At 38.6% G+C, this 16995-nt stretch overlaps 2 protein-coding genes across 2 annotated transcripts in view; one reads left to right on the forward strand and one right to left on the reverse strand.

Annotated features, from left to right (window-relative positions):
- Positions 1-16995, reverse strand: part of LOC133516293 (uncharacterized) — a 288273-nt gene that overhangs the window by 167241 nt on the left and 104037 nt on the right. The window lies entirely within an intron of this gene.
- On the forward strand, positions 7573-9812 carry LOC133515938 (uncharacterized). The gene is made up of 2 exons (XM_061848587.1): positions 7573-7973; positions 9326-9812. Exons 1-2 carry the CDS (start codon positions 7804-7806, stop codon positions 9810-9812), a joined length of 657 nt encoding a protein of 218 aa, XP_061704571.1. The 5' UTR covers positions 7573-7803.

Genomic DNA, 16995 nt, shown 5'->3' on the forward strand with positions numbered 1-16995 from the left:
GTACTGCGTTCAGATGAGTTTTTGAAAAATGCTCTAGGGTGATTTGATTACATCTTAGAATATACTGTAACAAAGCAACAAAATTTACGCAGTTATATATTATTTATGAATTAAATACCTCCTTGCTTACATTTATTGGGAAACATAGGTACAGCACATAATAAAACAAAATGGTAAAAACTAATCTAAATTAAAATATATCTAAATAAGGCCCCCGCGGCATTGTGCCAAAGATGCTGGCAGCATTCCCTCGCTGAATGGCAATACTTATGCGCTGCGACAGAAAGCTGCCAGCTCTCTGGTCACCGGTTGAATCTATGAGCCTTTTACTCATTTCTTTAAATAGTATCTTGGCGCTTGGACCCCACGGCCCTAGTGTCTCGACTCCAAACGCCACAAAGTGGTATTGAGGGCCGAGACTTCGATATTTGGAAACCTTTTTGGTTTCAGCCGCCTCGGCAGCTGCCCCAGCCTTGGCCGAAGTTCTTGGTAGATGGGACGGTGCCAGTGTATCGACGCATGTGGCATCCCAGACTAGCACTCGACCCATCTTCCATGGGACCAGGGTCATACCGTCCGGTCTCTTGCCATCGTCCCTCGAAACGCCGTTTGGTTCAAGGATAGCCGGCGCGTTGACGGTAGCACGAGATCGGCGGATGATATCGTTTAGGGCAGCGTGCCTGGAGAGGCGACCGGCACTTAATTGACAACAAAGGCCGTGGTGTCCAAGCACGTCGACGGTTGCGCCGCAGGGGCATCTGTGGGGGGCGCAGACCTTTACTCCTAATCTAAGGCTTGCGGCTAAACGGAGGGTATCCGGCTCTAGATATGTACCGGTGGGGGGGGGGGAGGGGTAGACATGCAGCCACTGGCCGGATTCTAGTTCTGCAGCTGCGAGGAGCCGCGCGCGTGTAGGACCAACTGAGCTGGAAAGTAGTTTATCAAAGTTAATTTTGCACAACGTGTCGTCCCAGCAACGTTGAATGTTTAATTTTGAAGGTAAATTTTGACCCGGACAAGCCGTCAGCCAGGCGTTTCTGGCCTCCGTCAAGCACGCCGTCTCGTAGTTTAAAGAGCAGGCCTTTAATATTTTTCCTACGAGGGAGGACGTGCCATGGACGGAAGATAGAAACGCTGGTAAAGCAACACTAGAAATTTTGCGCGTACCCAGCCCGCCGAATCTGATGGGCAGGGACGCCTGGTTCCAAGAATGCTCGCTAAGTTGTATATTTAGAATGGATTCTAGGGAAGATCGAATAAGGTTGTCAATCGGTGTTAAGGAGTTTTGGTGTTTCAAAAATGGACAGCAGCGGAGCAAATAAGTAAATTTTGGTACAAAAAGGCAGAATTTTAAAATAGTCAGAGCGGAATGAGAATTGATGTCGAGCAAGCAATCGGCGCAGTTTTTGAATTTAGTAATCGCGTTTGTAATGATGCTGGGAATGGCTTCTTCGAAAATTGGTGACCCTAGGAGGTTTAGTGAGTCCTTGTTTACTACTTTTATATTAGGGGTGATGGCTTGAAATTTTGATACGATGTCGGGATTACAACGATTTAAAAATAATTCGCACTTCTCGAAATTTAATTCCAGGCCAATTAGCATAAATTTGCTTTTTATTTCCGAAAGGTCTGCTAGTACAGTGTTAACATCGCCTCCTAGGGTACCATCATCTAAATACCAAACGTTAAATTTTGAATTTAGGTTTTGAACAATTGGATTGATAGCTAAACTGAAGATGGCTGGTCCGAGAGGGTCGCCCTGCTGACAGCCAACTTCGGAGGAAAGTTCGTGGTTTTTGTATAGTAATTTAGATGGATTAGCATAGCAATTTAATAAATAGTTATAAAGTTCTGGAGCGTGGGTGTTGACTTCTGTAAGCAGGGCGTCCCTATTAAGCGAGTTGAAGGCATTTTTGACGTCAATTTTCAGGAGTACCTCACACTGGTCATTGATCAGGCAGGTGCGGAGGGCATGGACAGCGCCTTCGCACCCACCTTTAGTACCGAAACCTAGTTGTATCGGTTCGAATTGTTTTTGCAATTTTGAAAGTATGTGTCGGACGGAAATTTTGGAAGTTAAACGCCGAAATGTTGAACCAACAGCAATGGGCCTGATCCCCCCATCTTTTTTGTGAGGGCTATAAGATTTGCGCCATAAATAATGGGAATAAAGAGGGGGTTGACTTTTTCAGAAAGCATGAGGTTAATAAGTTTGGTAAGTGCGATAATGAGGCGTTTGCCTGTATCGCCGACGCAGTGTGAGGTCAAATCTTTTAGGTGTTGCGGAGATAATCCGTCGAGACCCGCTGCAGAACCTGTTTTGAATGAAAGAATTGCATTTATAGTGTCTTTATCCTGAACTTGAAGGCACACGTTGGGTTCTGTAGGCGGATCTAGGAAGTATGGTGTTGCTGGGGCGGACGGGTGTTTGTCACGTAGAGCCAAAAGGGTTTCAGTCGAGTCCACAGACAGAACGTCGGTTGAAAAAAGCAACCGTGCGGCTCCTTTCAGGTCACCATCGCTCTTTTCCCTCTACAGTCTTTTTCAGAATGTTGCAAGACCGGTGAGAAGGATGGTTATTTTGATGATAAATTGGAGTCTGGAGATTAAGGGGGTGAGCACAGTTGTTTTTTATTTTTTGAGTAAGTGTTAGTCGGTTATTGTCTGAAGTAGCATGAAGAGTCGAAAATGAGAATGTAAGTAGGTTTTCCCACGAATCTAGGCTATTGCTTTCCACGCAGGAATTGATGACATCGGTTAGCCGGATTGCTACGGTGATTCTTGCACCTCGCGGAATTCTTTTAATTATAGGAATGTTGTTTTTAAGGTGGCTGAGGTGGAGATGGAAGTTGTACACGTTCTGCTGAGGTGTTGACGGGCTGGGTTGGAGTCCTAAGGCGGGTGGGCATGTAGCGATGTTGGACGGATTTATAGTTTTGTGGCATTTACCGATGTAAATATTCAGGCCGCGGGTTGTTGAAAATGATTTGTGGCACTGATTGCAAGGAACAGCTTGTGAAGACGTGCTGCCTGTAGCTGGTGTAGAGGTCGGCATCCACCCAGGCTTAAAACTAAGAAAGTGTAAAAACTAAAACTTACGCTAAAATAGGATAAACCATAAGAAAAACTATAAGATATCACACTGTTTACAAAAATAATAAAAACTGCGATGACAAATGTCAACACTGTCACTTATTGAGGGCGCAGCCCTCGGGCGCATGTGGAACTTCTTTTTTCTTTGTAGGATGCTGGGTTATTTTCGGCCTTTGGGATCTACCGCAGGTAATAAGACAGCTTTGCACGGTTCGACAAGGTATTCTTTTATAGGTTAGTGCCGTTAGTGGTTTGACATATGGAAAATATCTTGTAGAATATTTGTGAAAATATCCACTCAAATATATTTTTTGGAAGTGAGCAAGTATATTTAATGTTGTTAAATCGTTTGAGTACCGTTTTAGTCCTTAAAACAGTAATTAAAATATATTTTGTGTCCGGAATTTTATTTTGACTTCCGTCGAATTCAGTGACGTATGACAGTTCGTATCTTCTAGGTGTGTATGTACTTGAAATACAATCAATTTTGTTTCTCGTCAAAAATAAAATACATAAAATGCGTTTAAATTTGAGTTATACTTAATTGCACTATATTGGCATTAATAATTGTAACAGCTACTACAAGTTCTGAACAATGCCTGAATAACAAGGTACGTGGTCCTAATTATAGCTAATATGCAGTCATACTTATACTCATCCGCAAAATTGGGATAAGTGTAAACATTTTAAATGCTTTAAAGAAGCTAAAAGTAACTTAGTTCAGATTTACAGCAGTACGCTGCTGTGTAACTGCATAAAAGGTCACACTTGGTATAACGAGTATACTCTATCAGCTGAGTCATGGCGTAGAAGTGCACGTTGAAGCAGCACAGAGCATTAAATATTTCTCGTTATAGAGGTTCGTACGTGTTCTCTTAAAATGCACCTGTTAACCTTTTTTAGGAAAACTGCACTATTAGTGTCAACGAAATGCGCTTATGCAGCTGATAGCGTTCATTGTTACTAAAGGCTGAATATCAGTGAATATGTGGCGTCTTTGTAGCGCTTAATAAGATCGCGTTACAGAATAATGCATTAATAACTCGTTAAAAGTGCTTAAACAACGAATGTGGATCTAGTGTGTAATTATATAATGCAGCTTTGTGCTACTTGGATTATACTCATCTATGGCTACGTCTAGTACACATACACAACATGAAACGAGAATGACCCGTTTTAATCTACATAGGTATTATTATAACTTTTTTAGGGTCCCGTAGTCAAATAGTAACCCTTATAGTTTCGCCATGTCCGTCTGTCTGTCTGTTTGTCTGTCCGAGGCTTTGCTCCGTGGTCGTTAGTGCTAGAAAGCTGAAATTTGGCATGGATATATAAATCAATAAAGCCGACAAAGTACAATAAAATCTAATTTTTTTTTTTAGGGTACCTCCCCTACACCTAAGTAAAGTGGAGGTGAATTTTATTTTATTTTTTGCTTCAACCCTACAGTGTGGGATATCGTTGGAAAGGTCTTTCAAAACTAATAGGGGTCTTCAACAAACATTTCTTGATAAAGTGAATATATTCGGAGATAATAGCTCCGAAAAAAAAATGTGTGCCCCCCCCCCTCTAACTTTTGAACCATAGGTCCAAAAAATATGAAAAAGTCTTGGAAGTAGAGCTTAAGAAAGACATTAAATGAAAACTATAGCGGATATGATCAGTTTAGCTGTTTTTGAGTTATCGCAAAAAGTTTCCCCTTCATAATAAAAAGACGTACACCCACAGTTCATCCCTTGGATAACAACCTACCATACTTTAAGCTCCAGTTTAGCTTATTGTGACGGAAGAGTAACTACGGAACCCTACTCTGAGCATGGCCCGACATGCTCTTGGCCGGTTTTATTTTACCTTAGTTAGGACACAGTTTCAGTTTATCGTCATTTGTTAAATTTCTCTCTCCCTACATTGCGATACTTATACTTAGGTACACAGATTCGTTTCAGTCATGTCAACTTCAGTAAGCCGAGTAGGTAGGTAACTTGTGTACTTACCTTTTTCGTATTTGAAAAGAGCGCGAGAACGCGTGATTTGGGCGGGTAAGTAATGAAATGTATACGTACTTATGGTATATTCCATAGAACATATAAACTCTAATAGTATAATATTTAAAAGTATAACATTCTCTAAGAATAACGATTATAACGAATAACAACGAAAAATACAATTTCATAATTAATAACACCCTTTAAGTATACTATCATTTATGATAAAATTCATGTAACATAATGTTGAATTAATATAACTTTAAATATATAACAAACATTACCAATAATAATATAAAAAAGTAACATACTAATAAACGCCAAACTTTCTCTCTTTTCTGTCTATTATTTCTCTCCATTAGGTACCCATGTTTCTCTCTATTCCCCGACAAACTTTGTCTCTAAAATCTGTAGAGTTATGAGTAGAAACTAAAATAGTAACACAGAGAGTTTTATACGAAAATCAATTAGCTCGCAGTTCACCTAACACGCTCCTCCTCGCTTCGCTCGTCGTCGCACCTATCTATACTCTGTCAAACAATACTCTTCCGTGACAGTATCTACACGCTCTGCTGCATTATATTCAAATGTTATTCGACATTTTGATATGTATACTAAATCTAGATTATTTCAAACGGAATTATTTCTTATGCTCGTTAGGCGAAACAATGATATATTTTATGTATGTTATATCATTATGAGCTTATACTTTTTGAAAATAGACAATTCGTACATTATACGTTATTATACGTTATGCACGTTTGTAAAGTAAAATTATACCATAAGTGCGTATACGTTTCATGACGCACCCGATTTGGGCCGATGCCGACGTAATCGGTTTCCGGCCAGCCTCACAGAGAGCCTCTTCCTTGATTTACACACCCCGACCTGTGCGAAGACCTTTGTCTGCCTCGAATGAGCAATCTTATGCTAATGTATAAAAATAAACTTGGTCCTTTACTAGGTGAGTGGAGTAAAGGGTTTACGTAATATGTTTGAAAAGGGTTTCACAGTTTTTTTTTTTGTATTTGGTTTTTAGGGTCACTGGAAACATTTATTTTCTTGAAAGGGGCAACATAGTATAAGTATATTTTTGTTACCATACCATATTTTGGACTCATTATTTTAGGATAAAAATTAGTTTGATAGTTTTAAGTCAGGTTTTTTCACTTCGAAATGAAAATAATTTAAAAAGTTTTCATATGCTTGCTCTTACTCAATAGGAATATATTCGGAGATAATCACTCCGAAAGAAAAAAATGTGTCCCCCCCCCCCTCTAACGTTCGAACCATAGGTCAAAAAAATATGAAAAAAATCGTGGAAGTAGAGCTTAAAAAAGACATTAAATGAAAACTATAGCGGACATGATCAGTTTAGCTGTTTTTGAGTTATCGCAAAAAGTTTCCCCTTCATAGTAAAAAGACGTACTATCCACAGTTCATCCCTTGGTTAATAATCTACTTTAAGCTCCAGTTTAGCTTATTGTGACGGAAGAGTAACTACGGAACCCAACTCTGAGCATGGCCCGACATGCTCTTGGCCGATTTTTTCTTTATGTTTGTTCTCTTTTGCAAATACAGCTGTGGTGTAGTATATAATTAGTACGTAAGCATTGCATATATAATCGTGTAACCTGCCTAATTAGATCAGAATAAATCATAATCTTCATCGGAGCTGTTGTTTCATTAACGCCGTCCGTACATGGCGACCCTGCCTTTTAAGGCAGCGATATCGTTCCGCGAGTGCAAGGTTGAATTAAGATGTGAGGACTAAATAGACTAATACTATATGAACTATAGTTGAAATCAAAAACAGTGTATTGTTATAAATCGAACAATTACAATGGAGCACGTATACAGTTTTTGAGGTGTAGATGGTGTAAATTCGTTAATAATGACGCCACGCTAGTGTTGTTAAGATGGGGTCAGGTACATCTAAACCACAGGAGGTAATTATCGCCCAGACAGCGTCGGGAGCCAGCAACGAGGAAAATGAAAAAGGAAAAGAAGGAAAGAAAGGAAGGAAATGCCACAGTGAAGGATTTGGCATTCCATATCAGCAATACAAATATTATCCTGCTGACCATACTTATCATCATTGGCTTGATTTTTATACACGGACTGTATAAAATATACTTGAGATGCCATAAGAAGATAGTCCGAAGGGAAATTAACGGTCACGTGGCCTTCAGGCGATCCTTTGGACGGGGAAGGAAGACCGAACCGACGGAGGAAGTGTAACGGAACGTTTTTCTTCAATATGGACCCAGTGCCCTCTACGACGTAGGTGCCACGCGGATACTGAGTGCAAAGAAAGTGAAGTGAAGTTCAGTGTTTAAAATGTAAGTTAGTAGAGTTAATTTTATGCCTTAGATTAACTATTATACGTATAATGAATATGAAGCGTATCATATTCCTTGAGTAAATTTGCAATGCTTCAACAACTTACAGATTTATATGATGAATTAAACCAATTTAAGCAAAATCTTTTTAAATTAAGCCTTGAAAGAAGAACAAAAGAAAAGTTAAAAGAAAAGCTGATTACAGCTAATGAGTTATATGATACGTTTTAACATGTTGCAAGGTGATAGACATTAATATTTTGAAAGGAGATGTTAGCCCGGATACAGTAGAAGCTATTAACGAATTACGGAGTAAAATTGAAAATATATACAATAAAATTCAATATTTTTGTACGAGCAGTCACATTGTAAAGTCAAACACCATGGAGAAATTCGACCTCAAAACTGCGGTCCACCTCTTACCTGTAATGACGGGAGAGGAAGATATTACAAAAAAGCTAATTGATTCTATCGAATTATACAAATCAATGTTAGATCAGGACAGTATTCCTAAGTTAGTTAATTTCATACTTGGAGCGCTGGTGGCCTGGCGGTAAGAGCGTACGACTTGCAATCCGGAGGTCGCGGGTTCAAACCCCGGCTCGTACCAATGAGTTTTTCGGAACTTATGTACGAAATATCATTTGATATTTACCAGCCGCTTTTCGGTGAAGGAAACATCGTGAGGAAACCGGACTAATCCCAACAAGGCCTAGTTTACCCTCTGGGTTGGAAGGGCAGATGGCAGTCGCTTTCGTAAAAATTAGTGCCTACGCTAAATCTTGGGATTAGTTGTCAAGCGGACCCCAGGCTCCCATGAGCCGTGGCAAAATGCCGGGGCAACGCGAGGAAGAAGAGTTAATTTCGTACTTAAAACACGGTTATCCGAAAGTGCTAATTGCGAATCGCTTATTTCAGACCTTAAAAATAATTTCCTGACCAAAAAGTCAAGCACAGCTATACACAGTAATTTGATGAAAGCAAAGCAGCATTCACTTTCTATTGATGAATTTGGTACAAAAATTGATGAATTTGGTTACTTATTGAATGCGAAAATGATGCCCAATTAAATGACCAACTAATGTCAGTATTACAAAAAATATCAGATTGGATGTATGACCATAATCTTGAAATAAATTACACGAAAACCAAATTAATCACTTTCCACCTCCACCAAAAAGCTCCACTAGATTTAGTCCTTCATTATAATAATACTCAGATAGAAGTAGTAGATGAATTCTCTTTACTTGGACTCGTAATAGACAAAAACATAAACTGGAAAGGACACATACAATTAATAGGATCGAAACTTTCTAGTTTCACTTATGCGCTGAGCGAGATAAAAAAAAACTACAAACTTACAAACAGCCCTCGCCATGTACTACGCGTATGCCAACGCATGGCTAAGCTATGGGATAATTTTATGGGGGAATAGCACTGACGTACCATCATTATTTATAAAACAAAAGAAACTGATTCGTATACTGGCCAACGTTAACTACACACACACATGCCAACCACTCTTTCGACTATTCAAAATTCTAACATTACCGTCCATATACATCTTAGAGATGTGTAAATTTGCAAGGCAAAATACTCACATGTTTAAAAAACGATACGAATTACCAACAACCCACCTATTGAGACACCAAAACAAACTATTACTACCGCTCTCTAGAATAAAAAAAACATTCCAACAGCACTTATGTCATGCCCATAAAAATATTTAATAAACTGCCTGATGCCATAAAAAATTTAGAAAGTGATAAAACATTTTTTTAAATCATAAAGTCTCTTTTATTAAAAAAATGTTACTACTCATTGAATGAATATTTAAATGATAACTTAGAGGATGAAATAATATCGATTAGTTAATATTTAAACAATACAATTGGCAATAAAAAGGTTCACCGATGGGTTGCGGAACCCAAACTTAGGGCTCATACTCTCAGCTAGGAACCTTCCAACATTAAAGGACGCAATTCAGGCCGCAAAGGACGAGGAGATATCGTCCATAAGAGGTATCGACGAGCCTTCAATCTTCGTCAATCAAAGAGGTTTTCCAGGTCAATCGTACCACCCACGCGCAGGCCGTGGTTTTTACAGCCCGCGCAGGGGAATGACCAACAATATGGACATGCGGTATTCGTACGACAAGAACCGGGCCTTGCGAGGTACGTACGCTCAGAATAATATTGGTCGCGGGTTAAGTAATCCGAGCCGAGGATTCTATAGAGGCAGATCCGGTTACTCATTTAACCGGGGGTATAGTAGGCAGCCAAACATATATGTAGCAGAGGAGCAGGAAACCCAACCTTCGACATCTAATAATGACAATCGGGAAACTCACAATACATCTGAAAACCCGAGTTACGATTTTTTTCGTCCCTAAAACGATATATGCATACAAATATGACAGCGCGCTAGAAGTAGTAATCGGAGAAGACACATTCCAACTATTAGCGGACACGGGCGCCGCCATATCGGCCGTGAAATACGAAACAGTTGTACGACTAAATCTTCCAATCCAAAACGAAGTCGTCATAAATTCCACGTACTTCGAGACTTACCTTGCGGTCCCAGTGGCATATTAGGACGAGACTTTTTACGTAGACATAGACAAAATAGGAAAATTAACGGTACCCCTGCAATTAGGATTATTAGATACGAATAACTATTTAACTATACCGCCGCGATGTGAAAAAATATTTTTTTATAAACACGGAATTTATTGAAGATTGTATGATTGTAAGATTGTATTCCAAATGAACTCTGTAATGGCGTTTTCTTGGCAGGAGGACTATGTACGCCGTCCGTACACAGCATTTAGAACTTTGTTAGAAGATTGCTTATACAAAACGTGCAGTCCTACAAAGTCCTACAATTCCATCAAAGAGTCCTATCAAAACTTGTGTTTGAAGTGAATGAATTTCACATAACTTTCAAGTTCGTAAGGTAACTTTTGCTAGAAATGGACGATGAAGGACAAGTTCGATCCGTAGTAAAAGTAAGACTACGACAGTCCCAAACTTTCATTTAATTATACGACTTGAACAGTTTTGGTGTCTGTCAGAGGGGTGGGTAAAATGCCGATAAATAGCAAAAGTTGGGCAGTTGCGTCGGGCCTGAAGGACGGAAGGATAGAGACAGCAAGGCCTGCGGTTGTTATTAAATTGCTAATTAAAGATATGAACTTCTATCACCTTTAACAATTTAATATATGCCTAGTGCTCTAAGAATTATAGGATTACTTGGTAGTTAGGTTTCAAATTAACTACATACTTACTTGAAAACTATTTTTTTTTTTAATTAAAATTACAATTTGGTGTGCTAAGTATAAAGAATATAAGATAAAAGTTGCGCCATCTTAACGAGCATAGGCCAAAGGTTATGGCACCATTGCTCGAAACGATGACGCCAAACCTTTGGGCTATGATGTATTAGATGGCGCCACTTTTTGATATTTAACAAATTTAACAAATATCAGTGAAAGAATAAGGATCACTCAAATGGCGTTCTAAAAGTTTTAATCATATATCGAAAGATGGCAGTATATTTACTGTGGCTACAAAATTTTCTTTGACAATTCACCTCTATTTCAAATTCTCTTTGGTAACTAAAAAAAGCTAACCAAGCGCCTAAAGGAAGAAAATAAACCTAAATGTTATGTTATCGTACGTTTCGTACTTCTCTGGTTTTTATGCTGGTTTCTGTTTCCAGACATTCTTTGCAGAATTATTCTTAGTCCATCAATGATTTATCCGTTTTGCAACGTGAAATTGTATCACTATGAAATTGCACATAGGCATGCGGCCAACCACTTGTCTGGCTTGTTCGTCGGCTATGCACTATGAAATATGAGCGGTGTTCACTGCAGCCGACCTACCTTTATACTAAGTTAAACCAAAGTGAACGTAACAAGCGGTCGAAAACAGAGTAGTCGCTTGAAGGAAATTGTGTAAAGGTACGTATACAAAAGTTACCTAATAGTATTATTGATAAAACATTATTTGCACCATATAAAGTAAAAAATACATGTATGTTTGTATGTTTGTTGTGTATGTTTTTCTGCATAAAGACCTACAGTGCTACATGTGGCTCTTTGAATTTATTATTTACAGTTCCCCAATATTATAGGCAGCTCGTTTGAATTTGAACGTGACCTTCTGATGAATATTAACATTATTAACTAGCCACAAAACGGTCCGAGTCCCATTGACATTCGCGCTTCATTGTAAACTTGACCTATATTGAAAAGTGGGTTTCATTATGAATTTACCACAACATTTTTTTTTCATACGTATAAGATAGTCTTCAAATAAATTGCTAGATAGAAGTGCGACTGTGGCTAACAAATGTGGCAAAACTAGGTAAAAAGTTGATTTAAGATTTATCTCCTTCCTAGGGCCACGTAGGCTACTCTATGCTCTCTTATCCCAAACGGAGTTCAGAGAAATTAATGCTTAATAGACTCCTACCCAACCAGAAATATTTCTTATCAGGAGGTGTATAATGTTTAAAAATATCACACACGCTCTTAAACAATTTTTTTTGTTAAATCTTTCTTGCTATTTTTTGTAACATGTGCAAAAGAGCATAAGAAATTGCAATGAAGAATTCGGTTTTATGGTTTCCCTCCTCATAACACGGCACTTTATCTTCTCTGAAAACGCAATGTTATGCTCTCGTATCTCACCCATACAAGCGAGGAGTGATTTGTATTGCGGTAAGTCGGGGATTATCCCAGTGTCGACGAGTTTTTCCTCAGGCATCACCTACGGCAATCTCTTCATCCCGTTATAATTGACGGGGGGGTCGGTCGGATGCTGCGAGAAAAGAGCTCGGATATCAATTACAATAAATTGAGAGCGAGCGTGTGGACATTGTCCGATTGTAATGCTGTGTGCTTTTGTGTTTCATTTTACTAAAGTGGAGCACTTCTTTAACGTTGAATTAGTACATTGTGCAACGAGAGTCTTTAGCTAGAGAAATATTGTAAACGATAGAAGCTCGACGCGAAGTGGAGGGCTTTTATGATCAAATCCAAATCATACAGACATTATCTTAAGAGGAAATACCAGCTGAGTGCTTTAGCAGATTTAAGAATTTTTATGTAAGTAAACATCTCCTCGCGCTAACGGGGGCGGCTCCTAAAATTAGTGCGATAAGGTTTTCTTCTCGAAATCTTATATTTTTTTACATAATTTCTCGCTTAGAAATCGAGGTTTTCTAAGCGAGAAATTATGTAAACTGCCACGAAAAATCATAATACTTTGAAGTCTTATACCTGAATCTACATACAATCTCGATTAAAAAAATGTATGAACACCTAGTCAACGAGTAAAGTTATTCTTACAAGGAAGGGTACCCAACTGTCCGACTCCGATTTGATTCATTTTGATATATGTTATAGAGTAGTCTAAAATAACGGACACGTATTTTTTTTAGCTGCCCAAACTCAACCTGTTAGGAGAAAATGGCCTTCAAAGTACTAAAAAGTTACTAAATCTTCTAACTCCTATAGAAAGTGATGCTCAAGCAACTTGCTAGTTAATGGCTGGTTTGAGTATATGTTTGAAAGCAGCAAAAAATAATGAGCACGTGTTTTGTTATATCTGCTTAAACTCAAGTTTTCCTAAAAAAATACCTGTCTTTATGTGTAACTTTAGCGATAAGATATTATAAAACTTCAAATGTCGATTTTTTTGGGGGTTGAAGGTACGTTTTTTCAGAATTTTGCTCATATCTTGAATATCTGTACAAATGGAATAAATAGGCAGTGATATAGCCGAGGTATTTGTCGAGCAAAATTTTAAACAAAAGTAGGTATATTTCTTTTCATAGTAGGTACTAATTGAGATAAAAGTTAAGATCCGAGGCTATGTTACAAGCTTCACGCGAAGCGCTAAATTTGTTGTTACTTCTAATTTCCTGGATTTACGCCCCCTCTTCAGTGTTTGACCAATACTTACGACGCCTAACTCATTCTTATATCTTGGAATATATGAATGAGTTTATGTTAAAGAAATGACGCAAAACATTTGGAAAACTTTAACCTGACTTCGGATGACTTTTGTACAAAAAAGGCCTCCATTTTCAAAGTCGTTTAAAATACCAGCCCATGTCACCCGCGCCATAAAACGAATCGATTTACGCCTCATTGAACAAATTCGACTTATCAGTTTTGACGCTACGGTGGGACACACTGGTGGAATAGACTGCAGAAAACATAATCCTTCCAGCAGTCGGATAACACGTCTTAATAGATTGAATCGCAAATGTAATGTATTGATTGTAAGTTGCAACTAGATTGTTCGGCTTAGGGCAAAGTAGTTATTTAACCAAAGTATAAGGACGCTAAGCACGCAAAATTTCGTACATTGACCGGCTTATTCCTTTCTATATCGCACGCATAATTATATTGCTATCCCGCTCATACAGTGGCATTTGACCGACGGCATGCAGGATAGAGAGCGATAGGAAGAGGCGGGTCAATCTACAAAATTCTTCGTGCTTACCGTTAGCGTCCTCACTTTAATTGTGTGTACCTAAGCGTGATGCACTAATCGGTAATCGACTTAAAGAATTAGAATCGAATTCGATTGGTTACTGTATGAAAGCTCTGCATAACTTACAATTAGTAAGGACGATTTGCTGGCGAATTGAAAGCGAGGCGAGTCGGAACGATTTTGCTGCGATTCTTTGAAAATACATTGCGCGTTCGCCTCGCTTTGAACTCGCTCGCGAATCGCCAGTGTGAAAAGGCCCTAAAAGGAAATATGGTTGGTTTCCCTGGAGAAGCCACCTGATTTATATTCCGCACGTGCACCGCACACATGAAGTTTAGCTTACCTGACTGCAATATTGCAATATTTGGTACGGTGAGAGGGTACTAGCATTATAACTTCTGCAGATTTATATAGAATAACTTCGTTGAAAGGTGTTGTTATATATGAGACTATAGCTAATTTCCAATGATATAGCCTAGTGAACTAGGGGCCTATAGTAAACACCCCTATGATGGACGATGGACGTAGCACCAGTAATGGGATGGTATATACTAATCCTATAAAATGAACATTTGTCATCAGTTGCTAAAAGACTGGCAATATTTTACCATAAACAAGATCCATAAAGCTGCTTAAGTTACATTTTTCATTGATTATTGTTAGCTTTGAAATGAATAGTGCAAACCATGACTGGAGCAAAAAACATAGTTTTAATTTGTTAATAATATTGAAACCAATTGCTGTATATTTCATTATATGTATACATCGAAAACATAAAAGACGAATAAGACATTCAATTTTTAATTCATAAACCGGTAGAAATTATACAGGTGTCGGTGAAATATCAAAAATACTTCAAATGTTCTCTTAAATGTCCCATGATTGGTGCCCATGACAGTTAGTAGAATCCGCTTATAATGACATCGAAGGGAAGGAAGATACGTCAACAACATATCACTGCCATATGTCTGAAGTCAAGCAAAACACTCGGATTTATCATGAGGATGGCATACCAGGCCGCGTAGCCAACGTGCCAATCGTTAACGTTAAGCGTATCGTAGTCATCTCTTTCTATCACTTCCATATTAGTGCGACAGTGACTGCTGCGTTTCATTCGCTACGTAGCGTTAGCAATTGGCACGTTGGCTACGCGGGCAGTTTTCTAATCCTAATGTTGCCATAAGGCTCTATAATGCATACGTTCGCAGCAGACTGGATTGGAATTTGGCGCTATAGTTTGGGATCCCCACGAAGCCAAATATATCCTAAATATAGAGAAAATACACCGTAAATTTTCTAGGTTTATATACAGACGTAAATATGGATATTATCCCTATATGTATCCTTCACTATTTGTTTTAGCTATGGTGGAATTGGATACTCTGGAATTGAGAAGTAAGTTGTTGCTCATGGTACACTACTATCAGCTTCTAAATTATAGAGTTGACAATCCATGTGTGTTAGAGCAAATAGGACTACACGTCCCCGTTCTGAGGCGCGGAGGTGGCGTGGCGCTGCGGTGGAGCCGCGCCGACGCCCGCACCCGTTCGCGTAGAGCGTTGCGCGCACTCGACGGGGTGATAAGATAATTTTATTTATTAATAGCCAATAACTTGGATCAAAGAAGGCAAGTAGATGTTGCCTACTTTGACTTCCAAAAAGCGTTCGACAGAGTAGATTGCGATATTTTACTTAAAAAACTGTCTAAGGCCGGATTTACTGCACATCTTCTTCAGTTTGTAGCTAGTTACCTCTCAGATAGGCACCAGTACGTACATTTTAATGGCTGCAGATCTACTCCATTCGTAGTCACTTCTGGTATTGGACAGGGAAGTAATCTAGGACCCTTAATGTTCCTAATTCTCATAAATGACTTGCCAACAGAAATTAAGTTCTCGACCTGTCTCTTATTTGCTGATGATTTAAAATTAGCTCTTCCGATTAACGATATGAATGATTCCACTTTACTTCAGCTAGATATAGAAGCAACTTGTAATTGGGCATCAAAAAATAGCCTTACCCTTAACAAAGACAAATGCTCGGTAATGACATACGCCCGTGTTCGCCAGCCTATAATCTACCAATACACTCTTCAGAGCAAACCTATGAAACGAACCAATGAAATTAAAGACCTTGGTGTCTCGTTTGATTCTCAACTAACATTTAACCCACACATAGTCAACGTTAGTAACGAGGCTAGAAGTTGTCTGGGATTCATCATTCGGCAAGCTAAACCATTTACCAATCAGCACACCATTACCATCTTGTATAACGCTTACGTGCGTAGCAAGCTGGAGACGAATGCCATCATCTGGAGCCCCCATGAGCAGCAGTACGTGCTTCTATTGGAAAGAGTGCAAAAATCGTTTGTGCGATTTCTATACAAGAAAATATACGGCGTATATCCTTTCCTATATCCAACGCTCTTCATATATGGTATGGTAAACTATACATCCCTTGAAGCCCGAAGAAACATATACTTAATTAAATATTTTTTCCATATAATACGCGGTCAATTAACAAATTCCCAGCTGTTAGCACAAATACCGTTGCGCGTTCCCCGTCTATCAACGAAACAACTGCGTACTCGCCGTCGCGATCTGTTCGCCATCCCTCCTACGCGGACGCGCGCGCTCGCCTCCTCTCCTCTACACTACGCGTTGAAATTGATAAACGACATACTGGACAGAGACAAGCAGCTTGACATTTTCTTCTCCTCAGAGACAAAATTTTTAAGTGCGTCATCTCGTTACTTAGAAAGTATTGTAACCCCTAGCTCTGTTGTAAAATATGTGACATAATGTTAAAAATCGTTTGTTATTATGGTCAGTTTATATTATGATGTATTGTTTATTTTGTTAGTGTGAATTTAATTTTTACTGTGAAATAATTATGATTGGTCGAAATTTCGTTTGGATGATTTGTACTGTAATATTTGTTAATATAAAAATTAAGTTATTAATGTGACATACATAATGATGACAATTTAATGTAATTTCATAATGACATAATAATATAATATGTAATTAAATATTTGACTGAATATAATATTAGAGTGTATAATCA

This window comes from Cydia pomonella, chromosome 3, assembly GCF_033807575.1.
Source record: "Cydia pomonella isolate Wapato2018A chromosome 3, ilCydPomo1, whole genome shotgun sequence".
NCBI classification, from domain to species: domain Eukaryota; kingdom Metazoa; phylum Arthropoda; class Insecta; order Lepidoptera; family Tortricidae; genus Cydia; species Cydia pomonella.

Excerpts from the sequence above, each read along its gene's own strand:
- LOC133515938 (XM_061848587.1), top strand. The coding sequence starts at position 7,804 with ATGGAGAAATTCGACCTCAAAACTGCGGTCCACCTCTTACCTGTAATG. Across the intron at positions 7,974-9,325 it reads GGAGCGCTGGTGGCCTGGCG|GTTCACCGATGGGTTGCGGA; the intron begins GTAAGAGCGTAC and ends GGCAATAAAAAG.